Source organism: Podarcis melisellensis (assembly GCF_964234715.1).
Source record: "Podarcis melisellensis genome assembly, chromosome: 8".
Lineage (NCBI taxonomy): Eukaryota > Metazoa > Chordata > Lepidosauria > Squamata > Lacertidae > Podarcis > Podarcis melisellensis.
Window position 1 is genome coordinate 41852743 of NC_138540.1, and position 18193 is coordinate 41870935.

Below are 18193 nucleotides of genomic sequence, written 5' to 3' on the forward strand. Positions count from 1 at the left end.
TGGCTTGCAGTTCTGCACAGGTCTTTCTTTTGGCACTGGAATGGAAAAGTACTTCTGTGCTCGAAAAAAAATTAAAAAAAATAAATCCTTCCAATAGCACCTTAGAGACCAACTAAGTTCATTATTGGTTTGAGCTTTCATGTGCATGCACACTTCTTCAGATACTTCTGTGCTGTCCCAGATTTGAAACTGCTTGTAAAAAAAAAAGTGTCCTTTTCACATAATGTACAGTTGAGGAAGAGAACCAGGTAGTAAAAGCACCAGTGACTTAAAACCATCCAGTGTAAGAGTAGAAACATTGAAATTAATGGACATGACTTAGGTCTATTAATTTCAGTGGGTCTGCTCTAAGTAAAACATAGTGGATACAGCCCACTCTTACCCCTTTCCTTCCCCTGCCTCCTTGACACTCTTCAAAATAACTCTCCTGGCTAAAATCATTTATGTTATCAGCATTAAGAGAGGCATACAAAATGTCTGTTTATGTTTACTTTAAAGTTAAAAATTATACTCTAATCACCCAACTCCAAAAAGAATGAGAAGTTTTATTTGCATCATTAACAAGAACGCCATTTTTTCTAGCTAAGTCTTCAGTTTTGCCATCAAAATACATTGTGCAGACTCACCTGCACCACTTTTCTGGTGTGGATTCTTCTGTTTGCTGTGGGTTTGGGGTCGTTTGGTTTTGTTGCATTCTGCTTTCTCTTTATTTTCATGCTGATTTCTAAAATGTTATTGCAAGGTTGCCCTAACTACTAAAAATGGCATCAAGAACATTTCAATAAAAGGCAGTAGTAGCTACTGGGGGTCCTCAGCTGTTACTAGACCCCAGCTCCCATCAGCCTCAGTTAGCACGGCTGGTGTTCAGGGATAATAGGAATCGGTAGTCCAGCGACAGTTCGAGGGCCTCAAATTGGCCACCCCTTAAGCTTGCAAGTGACAAAAGTTCTACAAGCAGAGTCAGTTAAGGTATTTGTGAATAGGGGTTTTATTCAGCTTCCTGCGGCCACAGAACAGATAATCCAGTGCTGCCACTGATGGTTTGAGTCAGTACAGAATAGCTCTAGTGCTGCTGCAAAACTCAGTGCAGCAATGCTAAGAGGCATGTGCAGGCCAGAGACCTCAATTCAAGGGCCCCATTTAGCTCCCAAACCCATGGATCGCCTAACAGGGTGAACTATAATTAATTTAATAGGTTTAAGGCAAATAAGTCACAACAGCAGTTTGCACAGCAGCTGTCTTGGCATCTGCTAAAGGAAAGAGCCAAAAAAATAAAGGAAGGGGAAGAGATGAGGTCACATGCAGTCACAAGGAAGTCCCTTTACTGGCAGAGAGATTCCCTGGTTCCATGTGTGAGATTGTAGAGCCATACAATGGGCTGGGCCAGCCTTTCCCAACCTCAGGGTCCCAGGTGGTTGGGCTACAAATCCCATAATCCTTAACCAGCCGGGAGCTGTGGTCAGGGAAGATGGGAGCTGTAAGTCCAACATCTGGGGAAAGGTTGAGACAGGGTGCTCTACTAAGGCATGCAAAGTCAATTCACAACCACACCATACATTACAAACACATGACTCCCCACCCCAAAGATCCTGGGAACTGTAGTTTACCACTGAGCTAGAACCCCTGCACCCTTAACAAACTACAGTTCCCAGCATTCTTTGGGGCAAGTGTAGTACGTTAAATGTATGGTGGACCTGTGACCTCAGGCTCAAGCGAAATTGCAGAAATCCACCACCGCTGCTCTTGGCTCAATCCCCTTTACTGAAGGTAAGAGACCAAAATGTCAACTAAATGGCTTGGCCAGTTAAAAATCACTCATTTTAAGCTCCTCCTGATCAATAAATAGTTATTGCTAAGGTTCATATACAAGTTATGTTTTACAACCAATTTTTTTTAAAGTACTTTTAATGTCCTCTATCTACCAAGTCTTGGAGGAACTGAAACTCCCTTTGTGGAAAAAGGCAGCTCCCACCGCTTCCTGCCAGATGAGGGAATGGAAATGCTAGTCATGAAAGGAGTAATGGCTTTGTGGTCCTACAGCGTCATTCTCTATTTCTGTTCAGCAAATCTGGCAAGTGGGAAAGCGGTGCTGACAAAGAACTTTTTGAATGCACAAAGGGGAAAAGTTTGGTACTTTGTTGTGATACGCCAATCAAACTGGATTTCCTGGTTTGTATGTGCTGCCCTCTTGTGGCCTTACAGAACAGTAACAGCTACACAGGCACCAGGATGGCACTTAGAAAACTAGGAGGGAAGGAAGGAAGGAGAGATGCCATATCCTCTTAATTCTGAAAAAGCCACAATATTCACATTTTGCCCACATTCATGCATCAGCTGCAAGGAGAGAATATGACACACACGTCTCTGGCCATCGGGGTCCTTTCCCAAGAGAGACTGTGCCAACAGGCACACAATGATGATGATTCTGAGCCTAAGGCATGATCTCCCCACATTCTGCAGCGTGGATTAGAGCCTTTCCTCTTCCTTTGCCCTTGCGGCCAGTCTCTCCGTGACAACGTTGAGGTCCACGCTCTTGTCCAGTTTGATGTACGTTTCTTGCCGGATGGGGAGAACGCTCACCCAGTCGGGCAGCAGCTCTGAGAGGAGATGAAGGTGCTTTTCTGTCTCTCCTGCAGGGACAGAGGAAGAGTTTCAGACAGAGCGCTGTGCCAGCTGTTTTCTCACTTAACAGCTTTTGTTAAGTGAGAACAGAAAGCCCCTGTCTATCATAGGGATACCCACTATAAATGACTCCATGGTGGCTAAATCACCACTGAAAACATGGCAGGGAAAGGACTCTTTGCATGCAGACGGTTGCACAATTAATCCTCTTAAAAAGATATGCAGCTTTTTTTTGTTAGAGGGCACATTCCCAGGGTTCCGTGTAGAGTAAGTCGGGAGTCACACCCTGGCAGAGGGTGGTGCCAGGGACAAAAAAAGGGAAAGTTTTCTAGACTAGCGATTACCCTGCTTCAGACTGGAATACCTAGCCCAACTGGGTTTGATCGGGTTACCCTCAAGTATACGGAAGATTATTTTTTGTGTAAACACAACAGACCAATTCAGCCACTGTTGCAGTGGAAGCCAATCTTTTTCGTTTGTGTGCTACACACACCTATAAGGTGTTTGTTCTTAACACAGCTGGGAGGTAAACAACCTCACCCCAAGCCATTCAAGCAGCAAGGCATTGCTTTGTAAGTCAAATATTTAAAGATCAATTAAGCTGAAACTTTGATCTCGAACTTGCCTCCCACAGGAGGCAGTGAGGGCCAGCAACTGAGATGGCTTTAAAAGAGGATTAGACTAACTCATGGAGGACAAGGCTACACCCTGCCTCCAATGTTAAGAGACATTAGGCCTCTGAATACCAGGCTGCTGGGAATCGCAGGTGGGCAGAGCACTGCTGCACTCCTGTCCAGCTTGCAGGCTTCCGGTCAGCCACTGGGGGAATAGGACGCTCGGTTAGATGAGCCACTTGCCTGACCCAACAGGCCAGTTCCTATGCACCTAAAACACAGCCTGTTCTAGTTGTTCTGAAACTTCATAGAAAGAGGGGGACACACTTTTAAAAATGGCTGGGGGAAATTAGAAAATAAACAGGAAGGAACAAACCCTGATGGGGTGGAAGAATGGAGCAGATTCAGGTGTTGGGAGCCAACTAGAATGAGGCATGATGGGAACTATAGTTCAGCAACATCCGAGGGGCACAGCTTCCCCATCTCTGCCTGGAGACAACGCATCACTCCCTCATCTCCCTCTCAAAGCTCGCCAGGTGTGCCCACTTGCTCCCCTTACCAAACGTCATGAGGGACCGGTAGCTGGCCATCATCCGCTGGCACGCCACCTCCATGGGCAGCGCCTGCTTCTTCTCCGCCACAAAGACGTTGCGCAGGACCCTTGCCATATCTGGCAGACGCGACAGCATGTCCAGGCGCTGCTCCTGCTGCGGGTTCCGCACCATCAGCGCCTGCAGCTTTTGAACTTCCTTGGCTCTGACCTGAGAGAAAGGGAGAGAGGTGGCGGCGGCATCAGAAGGGATCAAACCTGATGGCTTCTGCGTGCAAAGCAGATGCTCTGCTGTTTAGAATTCTGTTGTTGCTATTTAGAATTCTAAGTGTGCATCTTGTCTGCGACAAGGAAAGGGGGTGGGTCGGGCAGGGCAAAGAGCGGTGCAAGAAGAACAAGGAGTGAGTCTGTGTGGGAAGGGGAAGAATATAAGAAGAGCCTGCAGGATCAGGCCATCTAGCCCAGCAGCCTGTTCTGAGTGGCCAACCAGATGCCCCAATGGGAATCCCACAAGAAGGGCCCAAGCACAAGGGCACTCCTCCCATCTTGCAGTTTCCAGCAACTTGCACTCAAAGGTGCCACCCTTATAATACTTACTAAAATAAAATGAAATAAAAAATAAGAGTAAGAGAGTAAGAGTAATGATGCATGAGGTGGAGCAGGTCAGTGGTCCTGCCCCATCTGCAAAACCCCTTTCTGACTTTGGATGTTGGGACCTAGAGTTCCTTACTATACAAACCAAGAAGAAAGGTGACCCACATCCCACAAGCCTGAAGCCCGCCTGGTGAGGTTACGGCAAGGCACTCACCCTCTCCAACAAGGACTGCGACACCCCTTTCAGGCTGCTGGGGGTGCCAGCCGGAGCTGGCGGGGGTGGCCGAGGGGACTCCGGCACAGAGGGGCTGGCTTCGGCGGTCCTCAGAGCCAGATTGGCCAGCGCCTTCTCCATCTGTTGTTGGGTGTGGCAGAAAGAAAGAGAGCAGGTGGGTCAGCCATCAGTAGCAGTTTTTCTCACCTGGCAAGCAAAGGAGTCTTGCGTAGCTGAAAAGCAGTTGCGATGCCATGCGGAAGAGTAAACTGATAAGCTCCTGAACAATTTCTCGCCCCCACCATGCACAAACAGCCCATTCAACTGAGATGCAGGTGGTTGAGGCAGCAGAGAGGACCCGTTGCTCCCTCTTCCCCAGCACAGTAATCAACAACCAAATTTATCTAGCCACAGGCTTTCCCTCTCTAGTACCAAATCCCAACTTTTGGACCCCTCCCTTTTTTTGGGGGGGGAGCTGCTAGGGGCTGGCATTAAGGCCAAAATAAAAGCAAGTCCAAAGAAAAAATTGGCCAACTTCTGACTGCAGGGAAAGAGTCAATAGTCACACAAGGAGGCAGACCCATAACAACTGTTCCTATTTCGATGGTCAAGATCCACTTATAATAAAATCAAGGTATCGGTACAAATTTATATAAAATATTCCTTACAAATTTAGTACACAGAAATTCAAAGTATTAGCATACAATGGCGCCTTCCTCAATACGAAGCATCTCCTATCCTAAGATTGGCAGGTGAGGCTGCAGTTGTGCCATCACTGGGGCATACCCAGTTGGCACTAACCTATGACAGGGCCTTTTTGGTGGTGGCTCTCCATTTGTGGAATTCCTTCCACAAGGAATTCCATGTGACAGCTGAAAGAAGCTGCTCCTGGCAACCTTGAGAGATCACTAGCTAACTGTTTGCAAGAAGGCTTTATAAAAAATTTGATGTTATTGACAGGTTTGCTGCCCCAGGGGCTCCTTTGCAAGGGAGAACAGGATATAAAATGGAAATAATAGCTAAGTCGAAGAGTTCCACCCACACACAGAGGGCCTTCTCCTTTGGCCAGCTTTACCTTGGGCGTCATCAGGCTGCGAGCCTTGGCCAGCACCTCTTGAGCAGTCGTGATTTTGTCCACCTGCGGGGGCTGAGGCACCTCCGCAGGGACGATGTCGGGCACGTCGTCGACCTTGAACCGGGGATGCCACCTTGTCAGTTTGTCTTCCGGCACCACCATTGGAGGGTTGAGAGACGCCAAGAAAGCCTGCAGGGAGTTAGCACAGGGGAGGTGATGACTGACTATGCCTGATATAGCACCCGGACCAGCACTTGATAAGGTATAGCAAGGTTGTCCCAAACTTGAGTCTCCAGCTGCTTTTGGGCTACAACTCCCATCAGGACTAGTGGTCAGGGGTGAGGGGAACTGTAACCCAGAAACATCTGCAGACCCAAGTTTGGGAAACCCTGATGTGAAGCAACCCTCCATAGGATGCATTTTCTCATTTACATGGCAAAGGCAGGAATGAGCTACAGTGGAGGGAGGAGACAACTGCTGGGAGGGGGAAGGGCCAGATGAAGAAGACCTTCAGAGGTCCTAGGCACTGACAAGATGACAGTGCCCCCATATGCAATTCAAAACAAGGACAATACTAAACCATAAAATAAATTTGTATTTTTTCAAGAGCTTGCAAAAGCTTGCATGTTTGCAGAAATGTGTGTGCATATTATGTCATGTGCAACTCGTGACAGGATCTGCTTTCTTCAAATTCTTTTGGTCTACGTTAGTAGATGTTAGTTGTCATCCCCCCCCCCCCCGTTTAGGTGGGGATAAGTAATAAGAAGAGAACAGGAAAACTGGGGGAAACTGGAGTATAAGATGCTTGAAAGTTCTTTGGTGCTTTTTTTTGGAACTGTCAAATTCTTCCCAGAGCTTCTCATGCTTTGCTGGTGCTTAGTCTGCTTACTGTGTAAATCCAGCACTTTTTTGGGGGGTGGGGGAGGAAGGAGACTCACCTTGTGGTGCCCTTTTACGATGTTAACCAAGTTCCTGCCAAATATTTTCCGACGCTGCATCAGGTGTGATGCTGACAGCTTCTCTCCTGAAACAAACAAATGAAGGGTGACAGGCCACATCTCCCTCTTGCTCCCTCTGAAACTGCTGTTCTCTTCTACCTGCCAGTTCAGGGATGGGAAACCTTTGAGTTGGGCTGGAGGGGGGCACATGCCAGTGGTGGGCAGGGCCAGAGGCAAAAGTGGGCGGGGCAACTAAGTGGCATAGGCTGGTGTATACACACTCCTCTCTCCATCCTCCTCCCAAGGCAAGCAAGAGGCGCCACTGTCAGAACAAACAGTGTGCAGCCCAAAGAGACTCCCAAGAGCCAGAAACAGGGGCCTGGAGAGCCACACCTGGTCCCCAGGACCAAGGTTGCCTTACTGTAATGAAGTGGTCCTACAATGACACACACTGGGGTGGTTCTTTGGCAACCCAGCACAAACGTCTTCAAGTTTGGTCCTTAGTACATTTCAAAGGGTGTGGCAGGAAACGTACAATGAAGTGTACCTGCCCACTTTCCTCCCAAGCTCATAGGAGCTTCCTTTGCGAATGCCGCACAGGACCCACCTGCCTCTAGCATGGGTTCGATTGTCAGCTGGTAGTCGCCTCTCTTCTGACCAGGGGTGCCAAAGGTGGGAATGTTCTTCTCCTGGCGCATGATGTACGAAGCCGGATACACAGCTTTGATCTGACCCAGGTTCCGTTCTTCAAATTGCCTGCGGACAGGCAGGGAGAATATCAGCGCCCAAGATCTTGCACGCGATCAGAAGTTTATAAAGGATCAGATAAATAGAACGTAATCAACCCTTCTGGGAGTGAGCATCCCATTAACATGGTGGCACCCTCAAAATGAGGACGAGGAGGTTCTTGGGTCTGGCAGACAGATACAAACTGGCACGCGAAATAGGTTTGCACCCGTGATATTGTCATTAAGTTATTAACCACCTTCTATACAATCATCTCAAGGTGACATACTGTTAAAACCAGCAAGCAAACAAAAACACATTCAGAGACACAAAAAACAGCAGATGAATTTAAAACAAGATGAAAACCATCCAAAATAGACAGTGATGTCAAATACCCATTGGTCCAGCTGGGAAAGGCTGATGGAACAAATAATGATAAGAGTTGGAAGAGAGCCCAAGGATTGTCTAGTCCAACCCCCTGAAATGCAGGAATCACAACTAACATGTCTTCAGTTGTTCTCAGAAAGTGCAGAGAGAGGGCGCCTGCTGAATCTCAACAGGAATGCTATTCCACAGAACAGGGGCAGCCACACTAAAAGCCCCGCTGCTACGGGATAAACCTCTGAGATCTTGGGGACTTGCAGGAGAAATTTACCCGCAAACCAAGCAATCTGCTGGGTGTATAAGGGAGAAGGCTGTCTCTCTCTCAAGTAACCTGACCCTGAGCTGTATAGGGCCTTGTGTGTTAGTACCAACACCATGAGGACTAAAAGCTTGAAGGGAAAGTGGTCAAGAGTATCCACCTAGCCCAGCACTTTTGTCTCTCTGGCCAGAAGTCTTCAAGCAGAAGAAAGAGGTATTCTGACTCTAGCTGTGGAGGTTCCAACACCATTTATCACTGCCAAGAGCTCCCAAGACCAGTTACGCAGCTTCCATGATTTTATCTAGTCAAGGGAATGGGAAACCTTCGCAGGGTTGGGGGGGGGCTGCATGTGGGAGTGGTAGACAAGGGTCGGGGCAAAAGTGAGCAGGGCAACAGCAGGGCAACAGCAGTAGGGGGAAGTCCAACTTCCTCACCAAAAGCCAGAGGCTTCTACAGCCCCTCGCATCCATTCAAGCAACTGAGCAGCATGACCACAGTTTAATGCATCCAAATGCATCCACAGTAGGCATCCTAAGGCCCATGGGCTGGATGCGGCCCAATTGCCTTCTAAGTCTGGCCTGAGGGTGGTCCGGGAATCAGTGTGCTTTTACATGAGTAGAATGTGCCCTTTTATTTAAAATGCATCTCTGGGTTATTTGTGGGGCATAGGAATTCGGGACAGTGGACTGGCCCACGGCTGAAAAAGGTTGCTGACCCCTGGTTTAATGGGTCCTCAAAGCACTCTGGGCACAGAGCAGGTTTGGTGAGGGTGTGCGGCATTGGAAGAGTACTGGGGGCCAACCAGCTGATGACAACACCCTGTGAGCTGAACTTCTTTGGTTCACCACTCATTGCACAAAGTACTATTGCTTTCTGCTCAAGGAAGGCCATCCATTTTATTACATGCCAAGTAATTGACATCAGGGGGGGAACCACCAGCCCAGAAGGGAATTCTGGTCAACCACTGTGTTACAAAGGCTGCTCCCATCTTCACTCTGTTATTCCCAATTGGCATCCTGGGCAGAATTATTAGCTTGCCAGGTGGAGACATAGTCACTCTCTCTGCCTCTCTGGACTGACTGCTCACAGGCGATTGCCTCCCACGCTCCCTGCCCACCCCTAGGAGAAAGGGTGAGCTCTCACCTGCGCATCATGTCCTGGATGCCTTGCTTGACCTTGGCAAAGGTCACCGTCTCTGAGCGGTTGAAAAGCATCCCCACGATGGTGTCCATGCTGCGGAACATCTCGGCCAGCACCTTGTACTTGTAAGGCAGCGCGAGTCCCGGGGGGACGTCCTGGGCGAGGTTGTGGAAGCGCTGGAAGGCTGGAGCCTTCGCACTGGGAAGATGGGGAGAATAAAATAATCAGGTGTTTCCGTCACACGACAGCACAATGTCACCTTAGCTCTCACACAGGTAGTTGTCGGCGGAGGTTTTGGATGATAGTTGCAAGCATTTAAGAGCAGCATATCCATTTTCAGATCTGCTGTACTGAGGGGCACCTTTCTAAAGGATCAAAAATATTTTTAAATCAATTTATTGGCTGGGCGTTGCAATCCTAATTATTGACTGGGACATCCAAGCATCCTGCAGACTCAAACGGTAGGAGACGGCCAGCTCTGCTTAGGATTGGGCTGTTTGATGGCCTCGAACAGGGATGGCTCACTTGTTGCTGCCCAGATGTTGCTAGACTCCTACCAATCCCAGCCAACGAGACCAATAATCTCTAGGGGCAATGGCAGCCACATAACAATTGGGGTGGGCACAAGCTAACCACTCCTAAACTCAATCAAACAATCAATCACTCTATTATGGCCAATGGCCAATATCCAGAAAGGAACTTTGTACTAATATATAACATACAAAACAAAATAGAAAACGACAGCAATCAAACTATTAGTATAACTATTGTACTACAGAACACCAGGCACAGAAAACAAATTTATAAATTTGCTAAAATTAATCCCCGCATAATTTTACATGCAGCAGCATAATATTACACACAAAGATGGATGAGTACTGATATGCTAAAAGTAAAAAGGCTTCAAATGCAAGCTATCGCCCTGGGAATTTCCAAAAAAAGAGGGTTCGATGGCCTAAGACCCCTAATCTAGAAAATCGCCATGTCCCCTTTCACCAGACACCTGGTTTCATCACCAAGGCCAACCACTCAGAAAGCTCTTCCCCTACCTGGTCTCTGCTGTTGGCTCAGGGTTGCTTTCGCCCAGCTGGAGTTGAGGGAGGTTCCTCACTTTCTCCTTCTCAGCCTCTTTCCTCTTGCTGATTTTGGATTCCAGCAGCCGAGCCCGTTTTAATCTGCTCTTTATGTCACCGTCAGCCTCTGAGGAGCTGGCTGGCAAAGTGACTTTCTGTGCCAGGGCACGGATCTTCGCCAGACGACCGTTCAGCTCTGCCAACTTCTCCTTAGACACCATCTCCTGTTTGGAAGGAGAGAAATCTCAGCTAGGGAGATTCCTGCCTTATTCACATAGGGAAGGAAAGGGCAAGAGACCCTGGAGAGGGACTGCCATTCAGAGTAGACAGCAGTGGCCTGAATAGGCTAATAGTCTGAGCTGCTATAAGGCAGGTTCCTATGTTCCTTTGTACAGGTGACCCTCCCTTTTGAAATCTAAATATCCAGCAGACAATCCTTTTGAGTAATCTCTACAGTTTGGTACTTGCTAGTGGCAAGCAGCAACCAGTGGCAAGGTAAGCAACTGAATGGCCTGTGAGCATCACAGACTCCATCAGACTGCCAGCCCTCAATCACTATGGTTGCAATTCTTAAGCAAACTTAGCACAGCCCTGCAGCAGTGCTGCATCTTTCCTTAATCTTGCAGCTCTGAAGTAGTCGGTGTTAGAAACTGAGATATGAAAGCTAGGAGCTAAATAGCACCTTAAACCTAGGTTACAGGCGAAACAACAGAACGTCTCGGCACCCATTTTTTAAAACAAGAATACAAAGCTGAAAATGAAGAGCAGCTAAAATATTATGTTCATTTTTTACAGGGTCTAGTCCTTCCCCTGCCCACCCCCCTAATATTCTTAAGAGGGTCTCTTCTCCAGTCTTCAGAGTAGCTGGAAGTGGGGAGGCAGAAAAAGCTCCTCCTTTCCTTCCATTCTGCAGTTTTAATCTGAAATCTTCGGCGCAGTACTGCGCCCAGAACTCAGAAACTGCTTGCACTAATGAAATTCCCTGTTGCAAAATGCGCCTAGAACAATGGGAGTTTTGAACACAGGAAGCAGTGCTGGGCCATTAGAATCTGGAGCCACTGAACCCAGTCAATGTGTATGCTAATGACAAAGGGTGCTGTGGCAGCTCAGAGGCTATATGGTTTACTGAGCTGTGCAAGCTTCAGGAGGCAGCAGAATGCTATGTCAGATGTTTAGAGATGGCGGCCTATACAATCCAAAGGCCACCCCCCTTCCTCTCCAAGGCTCACCTTCTCTACCGGCACTACGCCAGGCTGCACTGTGGTCTCCAGCTGCAGACCTGGTGAAAGAGTCACATTGGCCAAATCCTTTGCCTTTTTATCCAGACTGGAGGGGCTGGGTAGCCCAAGGGCTGTGGGGGAAGCAAAGCCTGGGACCTGAAACAGAAGCACTCCAGTCAGAATTGGCAACACATCTCCTTTCAGAATACCAGTTGCTTAAGGCAGTTGAGTATGTAGCCTGAAGAAGAGAAGGCTGAGAGTTGACATGATGGCCAGCTTCAAATATCTGAAGGGCTGTCACATGCAATAAGGAGCAGGTTTGTTTTCTGCTACTCCAGAGTGTGGGAACCAAACCAATGGATTCAAATTACAACTGAACACAGTATTCCAAGTTTTCTAACCACATTGGGTTCTCACAGTAATATCTTACTAAAAACCCATATTCCCTCCTTGGTCAGTCCCCACCAATTCAAACCCTATTAATGCATGTCAGGGGGGTTATTATTTTTTACTCCCAATGTACATCACTTTGCACATATTTTGCTCTGAGCCCCATTAACCATTTTAATGCCCATTTCAGAAATATTCTTTTCCCCATTTTTGGGCACAGTGAATAACAAAGTCTCTACACTACGACAACTTAATAGCACCGCCATATTCAGGAACAGTCTACCTCAACCATCCAAGACACTGCAGACAACCAACGTGGGAATGGCATGACCATCAGGTCTGACCCCACAGGACTCTTCCCTAGAAAGGTACGTGCTGCCATGTCGCCTCTGAGCTCACACCGGGGAAGGATCAAGAAAACCCGAAGGGGCGGACCCATTCACACAGCCCCGACTTCCACCCTTTCCCACTACACAACAAGGCTCCGGGCAACTAATCCGGATTAAAGAGGCTCGAGGTAAGAGCGCGCGGTCCTGCTTCCCCTCCTTTCGGGTCACTCACCGCCTCGCCTTTTTCCTCCGCGGGCATCACCAGCGTCTTCCGGGCGGTGCCCTTCGCACCGAGGCGGCGGCGGCCTTGGGCAGAGACCGGCGTGAGCTCCGCCTCGGGCTCCGGCCTGCGCCTTTTCCTGCTGCTGCTGGGCTGCGGGCAGCTGGAGCCGAGCGGGGTGCGAGGAGGCTCCAAGAGGCCCAGCCCCGTCTCTTCCTCCTGCTGCTGCTCCTTCTTCTTCTCGGGACTGCCGGCCTCCAGGGGCTCGGGGGCTCCATCAGCTTGTACCTTCCGGCGCTTGGCGCTCAAGCTGCCCGCCGCGGGGCCCTTCTTGTTCTGCGCGAAAAAATCGGTGACCCGGAGCTGCGCCATGGCGTCCACGTGGCCGCTTCTTCTCCCGATGGAACGTTCCGAGCCCGGCTTGCTACTCAGCGTTCCATCCGGCGGCAACAAAGTATCCGACTTTCGCGGGCTTGGCCTAAGTCCCGCCCCTTAGCTTGCTTCCTTTCCCGCGCTGGCGCGGACGAGCTCTTAAAGGCGCCGCGTAGCTTTTCCTGCCTCCATTGCTTGCAGAGACCTGTGGGGTCAGACCTGAGCCCGGCGAAGCAGAACTAGAAAGGTGGCGCTGCTTCTTTTTTCTGTAGGAGCGGGGGAACCTGTAGTCCTCAGAATGCTGTTGAACTACAACTCCCACCATCTTCGGCCATTGGCTATGCTGGCTGGGGCTGATGGGAATTGTAGTCCAAAACTCTGGCAGTTAGCAGGGAGGTGGGGTGAACAAGCCGCAGCCCGCCATATACTCTTGGACTACAACTCCCATGATCCTTCACCATTGGCCATGCTGGCTGGGGCCCATAGGAGTTGGAGTCCACCAAACATCTGGAGGGCCGCAGATGTCCCCCAGGGAAGCTAATTTAAGTACTTCTGTATTTCTCTGTTTTTCTGCAGTGAGAGAGGAGGACTTGCTTTGAGGTTTGTTTGGGTGAGGACACAGGCTTATATCCCTGTCCAGAAGTAACATAAAGTAAAACCAGCTGTAAACCGAGAGTAATCTTGTACACCCTTAGCTGGGAGTAAGCCTCCTTATTGGGGCTTACTTCTGAGTAAACCTGTCTAGAATGCTTACTCCCACTGTGTTCAATGGAACTTAACTTTCTGGTATGTTGAGGACTACAAGCTTAGATGGCTTCCAAAAACATAGGAAGCAGCCTTCCACAGAGTCTGACCACTGGTCCATCCAACTCACTATTATCTATACTAACCAGCAGCAGCTCTCCAGAGAACTTCAAGTGGGATATTGTCAGCCCCACCTGGAGGTGCCAGAAATTGAACTTCTGACCTTCTGCATAAAAAGCCTATGCCCTGTCACTATACTTCAGTTCTTAGAAGGGAACTAAGACCAACTCACTGAGGAAGAGAGGCACACCAATGCCAGTTAGTCATGGTGGATCATGGGTAGATTGAACCTCTATGTTCAGAGGCAGTAATCCCATAGAGTACAGTTAATCTATTTTTTACTGCTTTGTAAGTAACGTATGAAGGGACGTGGGTGGCGCTGTGGGTTAAACCACAGAGCCTAGGACTTGCCGATCAGAAGGTTGGCGGTTTGATATCTGCGATGGGGTGAGCTCCCGTTGCTCATTCCCTGCTCCTGCCAACCTAGCAGTTCGAAAGCACGTCAAAGTGCAAGTAGATAAATAGGTACTGCTCTGGCGGGAAGGTAAATGGTGTTTCCGTGCACTGCTCTGGCCACATGACCCGGAAGCTCTACGCCGGCTCCCTCAGCCAATAAAGCGAGATTAGCGCCACAACCCCAGAATAGGCCACAACTGGACCTAATGGTCAGGGGTCTCTTTACCTTTTTAAGTAACGTATGGGAATGCAGTGACAACTGCAAAGCTGGCGCCTTGCCAGTGGTCAATCTGTGTCGGGTCCTTTGACGAAGTCTGGCATAATTGTCTGGGGAAAGATCAAGGAAGCCTTCTTGCATTAATTAATCCATTGGGATTTATTTCATAGATCAATGCCTGCCCAAGCCTCAGAAGATGCTTTATTGAACGTGACTCTTGGCCAGAAGCCATGAAGTAACAATGTCCACAAAGGCAAGTTTTCCTGCTGACAGAATTTCAATTCACTCTTGTTGCATCTGAAAGAGAGTTGGGAGGCAGCCTTGAAACAGGGAGTGATTGAAATTATTTTCAAGGCTGCTTGAGGGACTCCTTGAAAAGAGCAACTGGGAGGAAGGCACAAGACCCATGTGATCCCATTCTAGCCATCAGAGATACACATTTGGATTACAGCTGTTCCACATCCCAACAAATGGGATCTACTCCCAGGCCACATCTGGAGCACAGCTGCTTGTGTTTTCCAAATACAGTGGTACCTCACCGGAGCACGATTTCTGTTCTCATCCTGAAGCAAAGTTCTTAACCCGAGGTAATATTTCTGGGAGTCTATAACCCGAAGTGTATGTAACCTGAAGCAAACTGAAATAAGGAATGTTTTGAACCTGCATGCCATACAGGAAACAATAGAGGAATTGCAACAAAGCGAGGGAAGCCGAGTTGATTCAGATGAGGTACCACTGTATACCTTCCCGGTACAAAACACAACATCTTTCCTCATAACTGATTACAAACTGCAAAAATATTTATCAGATCTGCAGGATTGTTTTCCCTCTGTACCGTGCCATGCAACCCAACCTGGTGCCTTCCAGGTGTTTTGAACCACAGCTTCCATCAGCCCCAGCCATCACAGCCATGTTAACTGGAGATGATGGGAACTGTGGGCCAAGACATCTGAAGGGCACCAGGCTGGGAAAGGCTACAGTAACACTTCACAAAATGCAAGGTGAAGCAGGCATTACTTAAGACCTTGTTCTCTCTCAGGTGGTAAACCTGTGTCTATCCAGGGATGGGGAACCTGCAGCCCTCCAGATTTTGCTCAACTCCAATAGACTTATAATCGCTGCCCATTGACAATGCTGACTGGGGCTGATGAGTCAAGAATGTACCACTTCAGACTGTATATGGAGGTTCAGGTGCTCAAATACTTTATGTCAAAACAACAACTCATCTCTCCGCATAAGAAGCGAGCATGTCAGGCTTCCCCTTGGCATGCTAATTTTCTGTGTGCAGGGATTATGTCTGCATTCTGGAGGGGTCATAGCTTAGTGATAAAGAAGGCCTTTCCCTATTTTGTCTTTGTGTGCAATAAGTCTCTATTTCCATTTCTGGCATCTGTAGGGTTGGGTAACTATTGATGGAAAAGGGCTCTACCAGAGAACTTTCCAGTCAGAGTAGACCAGGAATGGGCAGGAGAGAGAATGGTTTCAAGAACCGTTGGCAAGGAATTCTGTTCAGTTTTAATAACAAATTGACACACTCTCCCCAAATAATGATATTGTTGAAATGAAGTGAGCAACTAGGTGATTTTTTTGTGCGGAACTCATTTGAGTTAAAACTCGTTTGATTTCTGCCAGTCAAACTCCTGAGTGCAGAACTCTTTCATTCTAAGTGCATACCTTTTGCACCATGCTCTGTCAGTGGCCAGATCTTGAGGTCCTAGTACAAAACAAATTGCTGTGTCTCATGAGAGTCCCCTGGAGTAGTGCTGGATTTAGATTTAGAACAGATGGACAAAATATTCTAAGACTTGAAGTAAGGCAACTCCACGGGAACTCCCTTCTTAGGAGCCAAGGGAAAACTTATTGTCTGTGTTTTATGAAATACAGTGGTACCTCGGGTTACATACGCTTCAGGTTACATACGCTTCAGGTTACAGACTCCGCTAACCCAGAAATAGTGCTTCAGGTTAAGAACTTTGCTTCAGGATGAGAACAGAAATCGTGCTCTGGTGGCGCAGCGGCAGCAGGAGGCCCCATTAGCTAAAGTGGTGCTTCAGGTTAAGAACAGTTTCAGGTTAAGAACGGACCTCCGGAACGAATTAAGTATTTAACCTGAGGTACAACTGTACAGTCATACCTCGGGTTGAATACACTTCGAGTTGAGCGCGTTCGAGTTGCGCTCCTCGGCAACCCGGAAGTAATGGAGTGCATTACTTCTGAGTTTTGCCACTTGCGCATGTGCAGATGCTCAAAATGACGTCACGCGCATGCACAGAAGCAGTGAAAAGCGACCCGTACGTGCGTAGATGTGCCATCGCTACTTATGTTTACTTCTAGATGCAAACGGGGCTCCGGAATGGATCCTGTTCGTATCTAGAGGTACCACTGTACAGGTTTTGAAAAGTGTGTTTCTTTCTGCACAGGAACTCTCCTGTACCCTCAAGAAAGGAAACATAAGGCCCATTCAAGGTAAGCAGTACAATATATTAGACAGGTAATGTTTACATGGTTGCTACATAATGTAGGTGGCAGCTAGCGAGGAATAGGTGGCTTGCCTTACGTGCAAACAACTCCCCTCAGTGTAAATATTTAAGTGTCTGCAGAATTGGTACTTACACAGTGAAAGGCCTTGCCTTAATATGGGTTAGGAGCAAACTGAAATAAGGGATGTTTTGAACCTGCATGCCATACAGGAAACAACAGAGGAATTGCAACAAAACGAGGGAAGCCGAGTTGATTCAGATGAAACAATGGGAAATAAGCCATCAAGGCAGACAGCTGAGCAATGTTTTTATTAGTCATGTTCAGGATGCAAGACCCAGTTGCTGTGCCAGGGAATCTGAGGAATGTCAAAAGCTTGTTATTTCCTGTTACAGCTGCGGCTTGCACACTGGGGGTGGGCCTATCTGGGTGGGAGCAGAACAAACGAAAGGGGAATGAGAAGCGGGATCCTGAAATTGGTGGCTCCTTCTTCCTCCCTTAATCAGCAAATACATAGAACCAGAGAATAAGAAGGCATATCAAAGGTCGTCTAGCACAGCCTTCTGGATCTGCTGCTACAACATCCTTGATAGTGGCCATCCAGCCTCTTATTAAAAGCCTTTCATGAAATAGAGTCCACCACCCCTCAAGAAGGGGTGCTCCACTAACACATGAGGGTGGTGGGCCTATTTCAGGTCAAGGGCTACATTCCTTTCTGGGCAACCTTCTGGGGGCCACCTGCCAATCATGGGCAGAGGCACAAGTGGGCGGAGCAACTGTATTTTTTTTTACCAAAAAGAATTATGCAGAGGTCTTGTGCAAGACATATTTCATGTGCAAGTCTTAATCAGGCAAACATTACTCTTGCACAAGGCTACAGTATTAGAACAACAAAAACAAATGGATATTTTCCCCACCCGAAAAAAGAGAAGCTCAAGCTTCCATTTTACCCATTGTGAAACATTATAACTAAGGCTGGTAACATTTGCTCTTCTGTACTTCCTGGATTTTTTTTAAGTGTAGAAATACAGGAAGATTTAGCAAGCTGCCTTATACCAAGTCAGACCATAGGTCCATCTAGCTCACAATACAATACACAATACACTGACTGGCAGCGGCCCTCCAGGCAGGGGATGCTCTCAGCCCTACTTGGAGTTGCTAGGGATTGAACCTGGGAATTCTTGCTCTGCCACTGAGCTATGCCTCCCTTCCTCACGTAGCGTATTTTCTGTGCCCACATGGGTATAGGAATACTTGTCCAGTGGTACCTTGGTTCTCAAATACCTTGGTACTCAAACAACTTGGAACCCAAACACTGCAAACCCAGAAGTAAGTGTTCTGGTTTGCAATTTTTTTTGGAAGCTGAACGTGCTCCATTTTGAGTGTTACGCTTCCGATTTGAGCACCACACTTCTGTTATGAGTGTTTCTCTTGAGTGTGTTTTTGCTATTTATTTTGTGTTTTTGTGTCTTTTTTGTTTTTGTGACTGTGTGGAACCCAGTTCAGCTACTGATTGAT

At 47.9% G+C, this 18193-nt stretch overlaps 1 protein-coding gene across 2 annotated transcripts; it reads right to left on the minus strand.

Annotated features, from left to right (window-relative positions):
• Positions 1 to 531: 531 nt before the first annotated feature.
• Positions 532 to 13095, minus strand: CDT1 (chromatin licensing and DNA replication factor 1). 2 transcript variants are annotated; one of them, XM_081920188.1, is made up of 10 exons: positions 12361 to 13094; positions 11419 to 11565; positions 10166 to 10413; positions 9120 to 9314; positions 7215 to 7363; positions 6608 to 6693; positions 5670 to 5858; positions 4595 to 4735; positions 3796 to 3997; positions 532 to 2630 (listed from the first exon to the last, which is right to left on the minus strand). In XM_081920188.1, the coding sequence occupies exons 1-10, from the start codon at positions 12718 to 12720 to the stop codon at positions 2467 to 2469; spliced, it is 1881 nt and encodes a 626-aa protein (XP_081776314.1). In that variant the 5' UTR covers positions 12721 to 13094; the 3' UTR covers positions 532 to 2466. The 2 variants fall into 2 exon arrangements, with proteins under 2 accessions (XP_081776314.1, XP_081776315.1); XM_081920189.1 differs by lacking the exon at positions 11419 to 11565 and having other exon boundaries at positions 12361 to 13095.
• Between the last annotated feature and the right edge of the window lie 5098 nt (positions 13096 to 18193).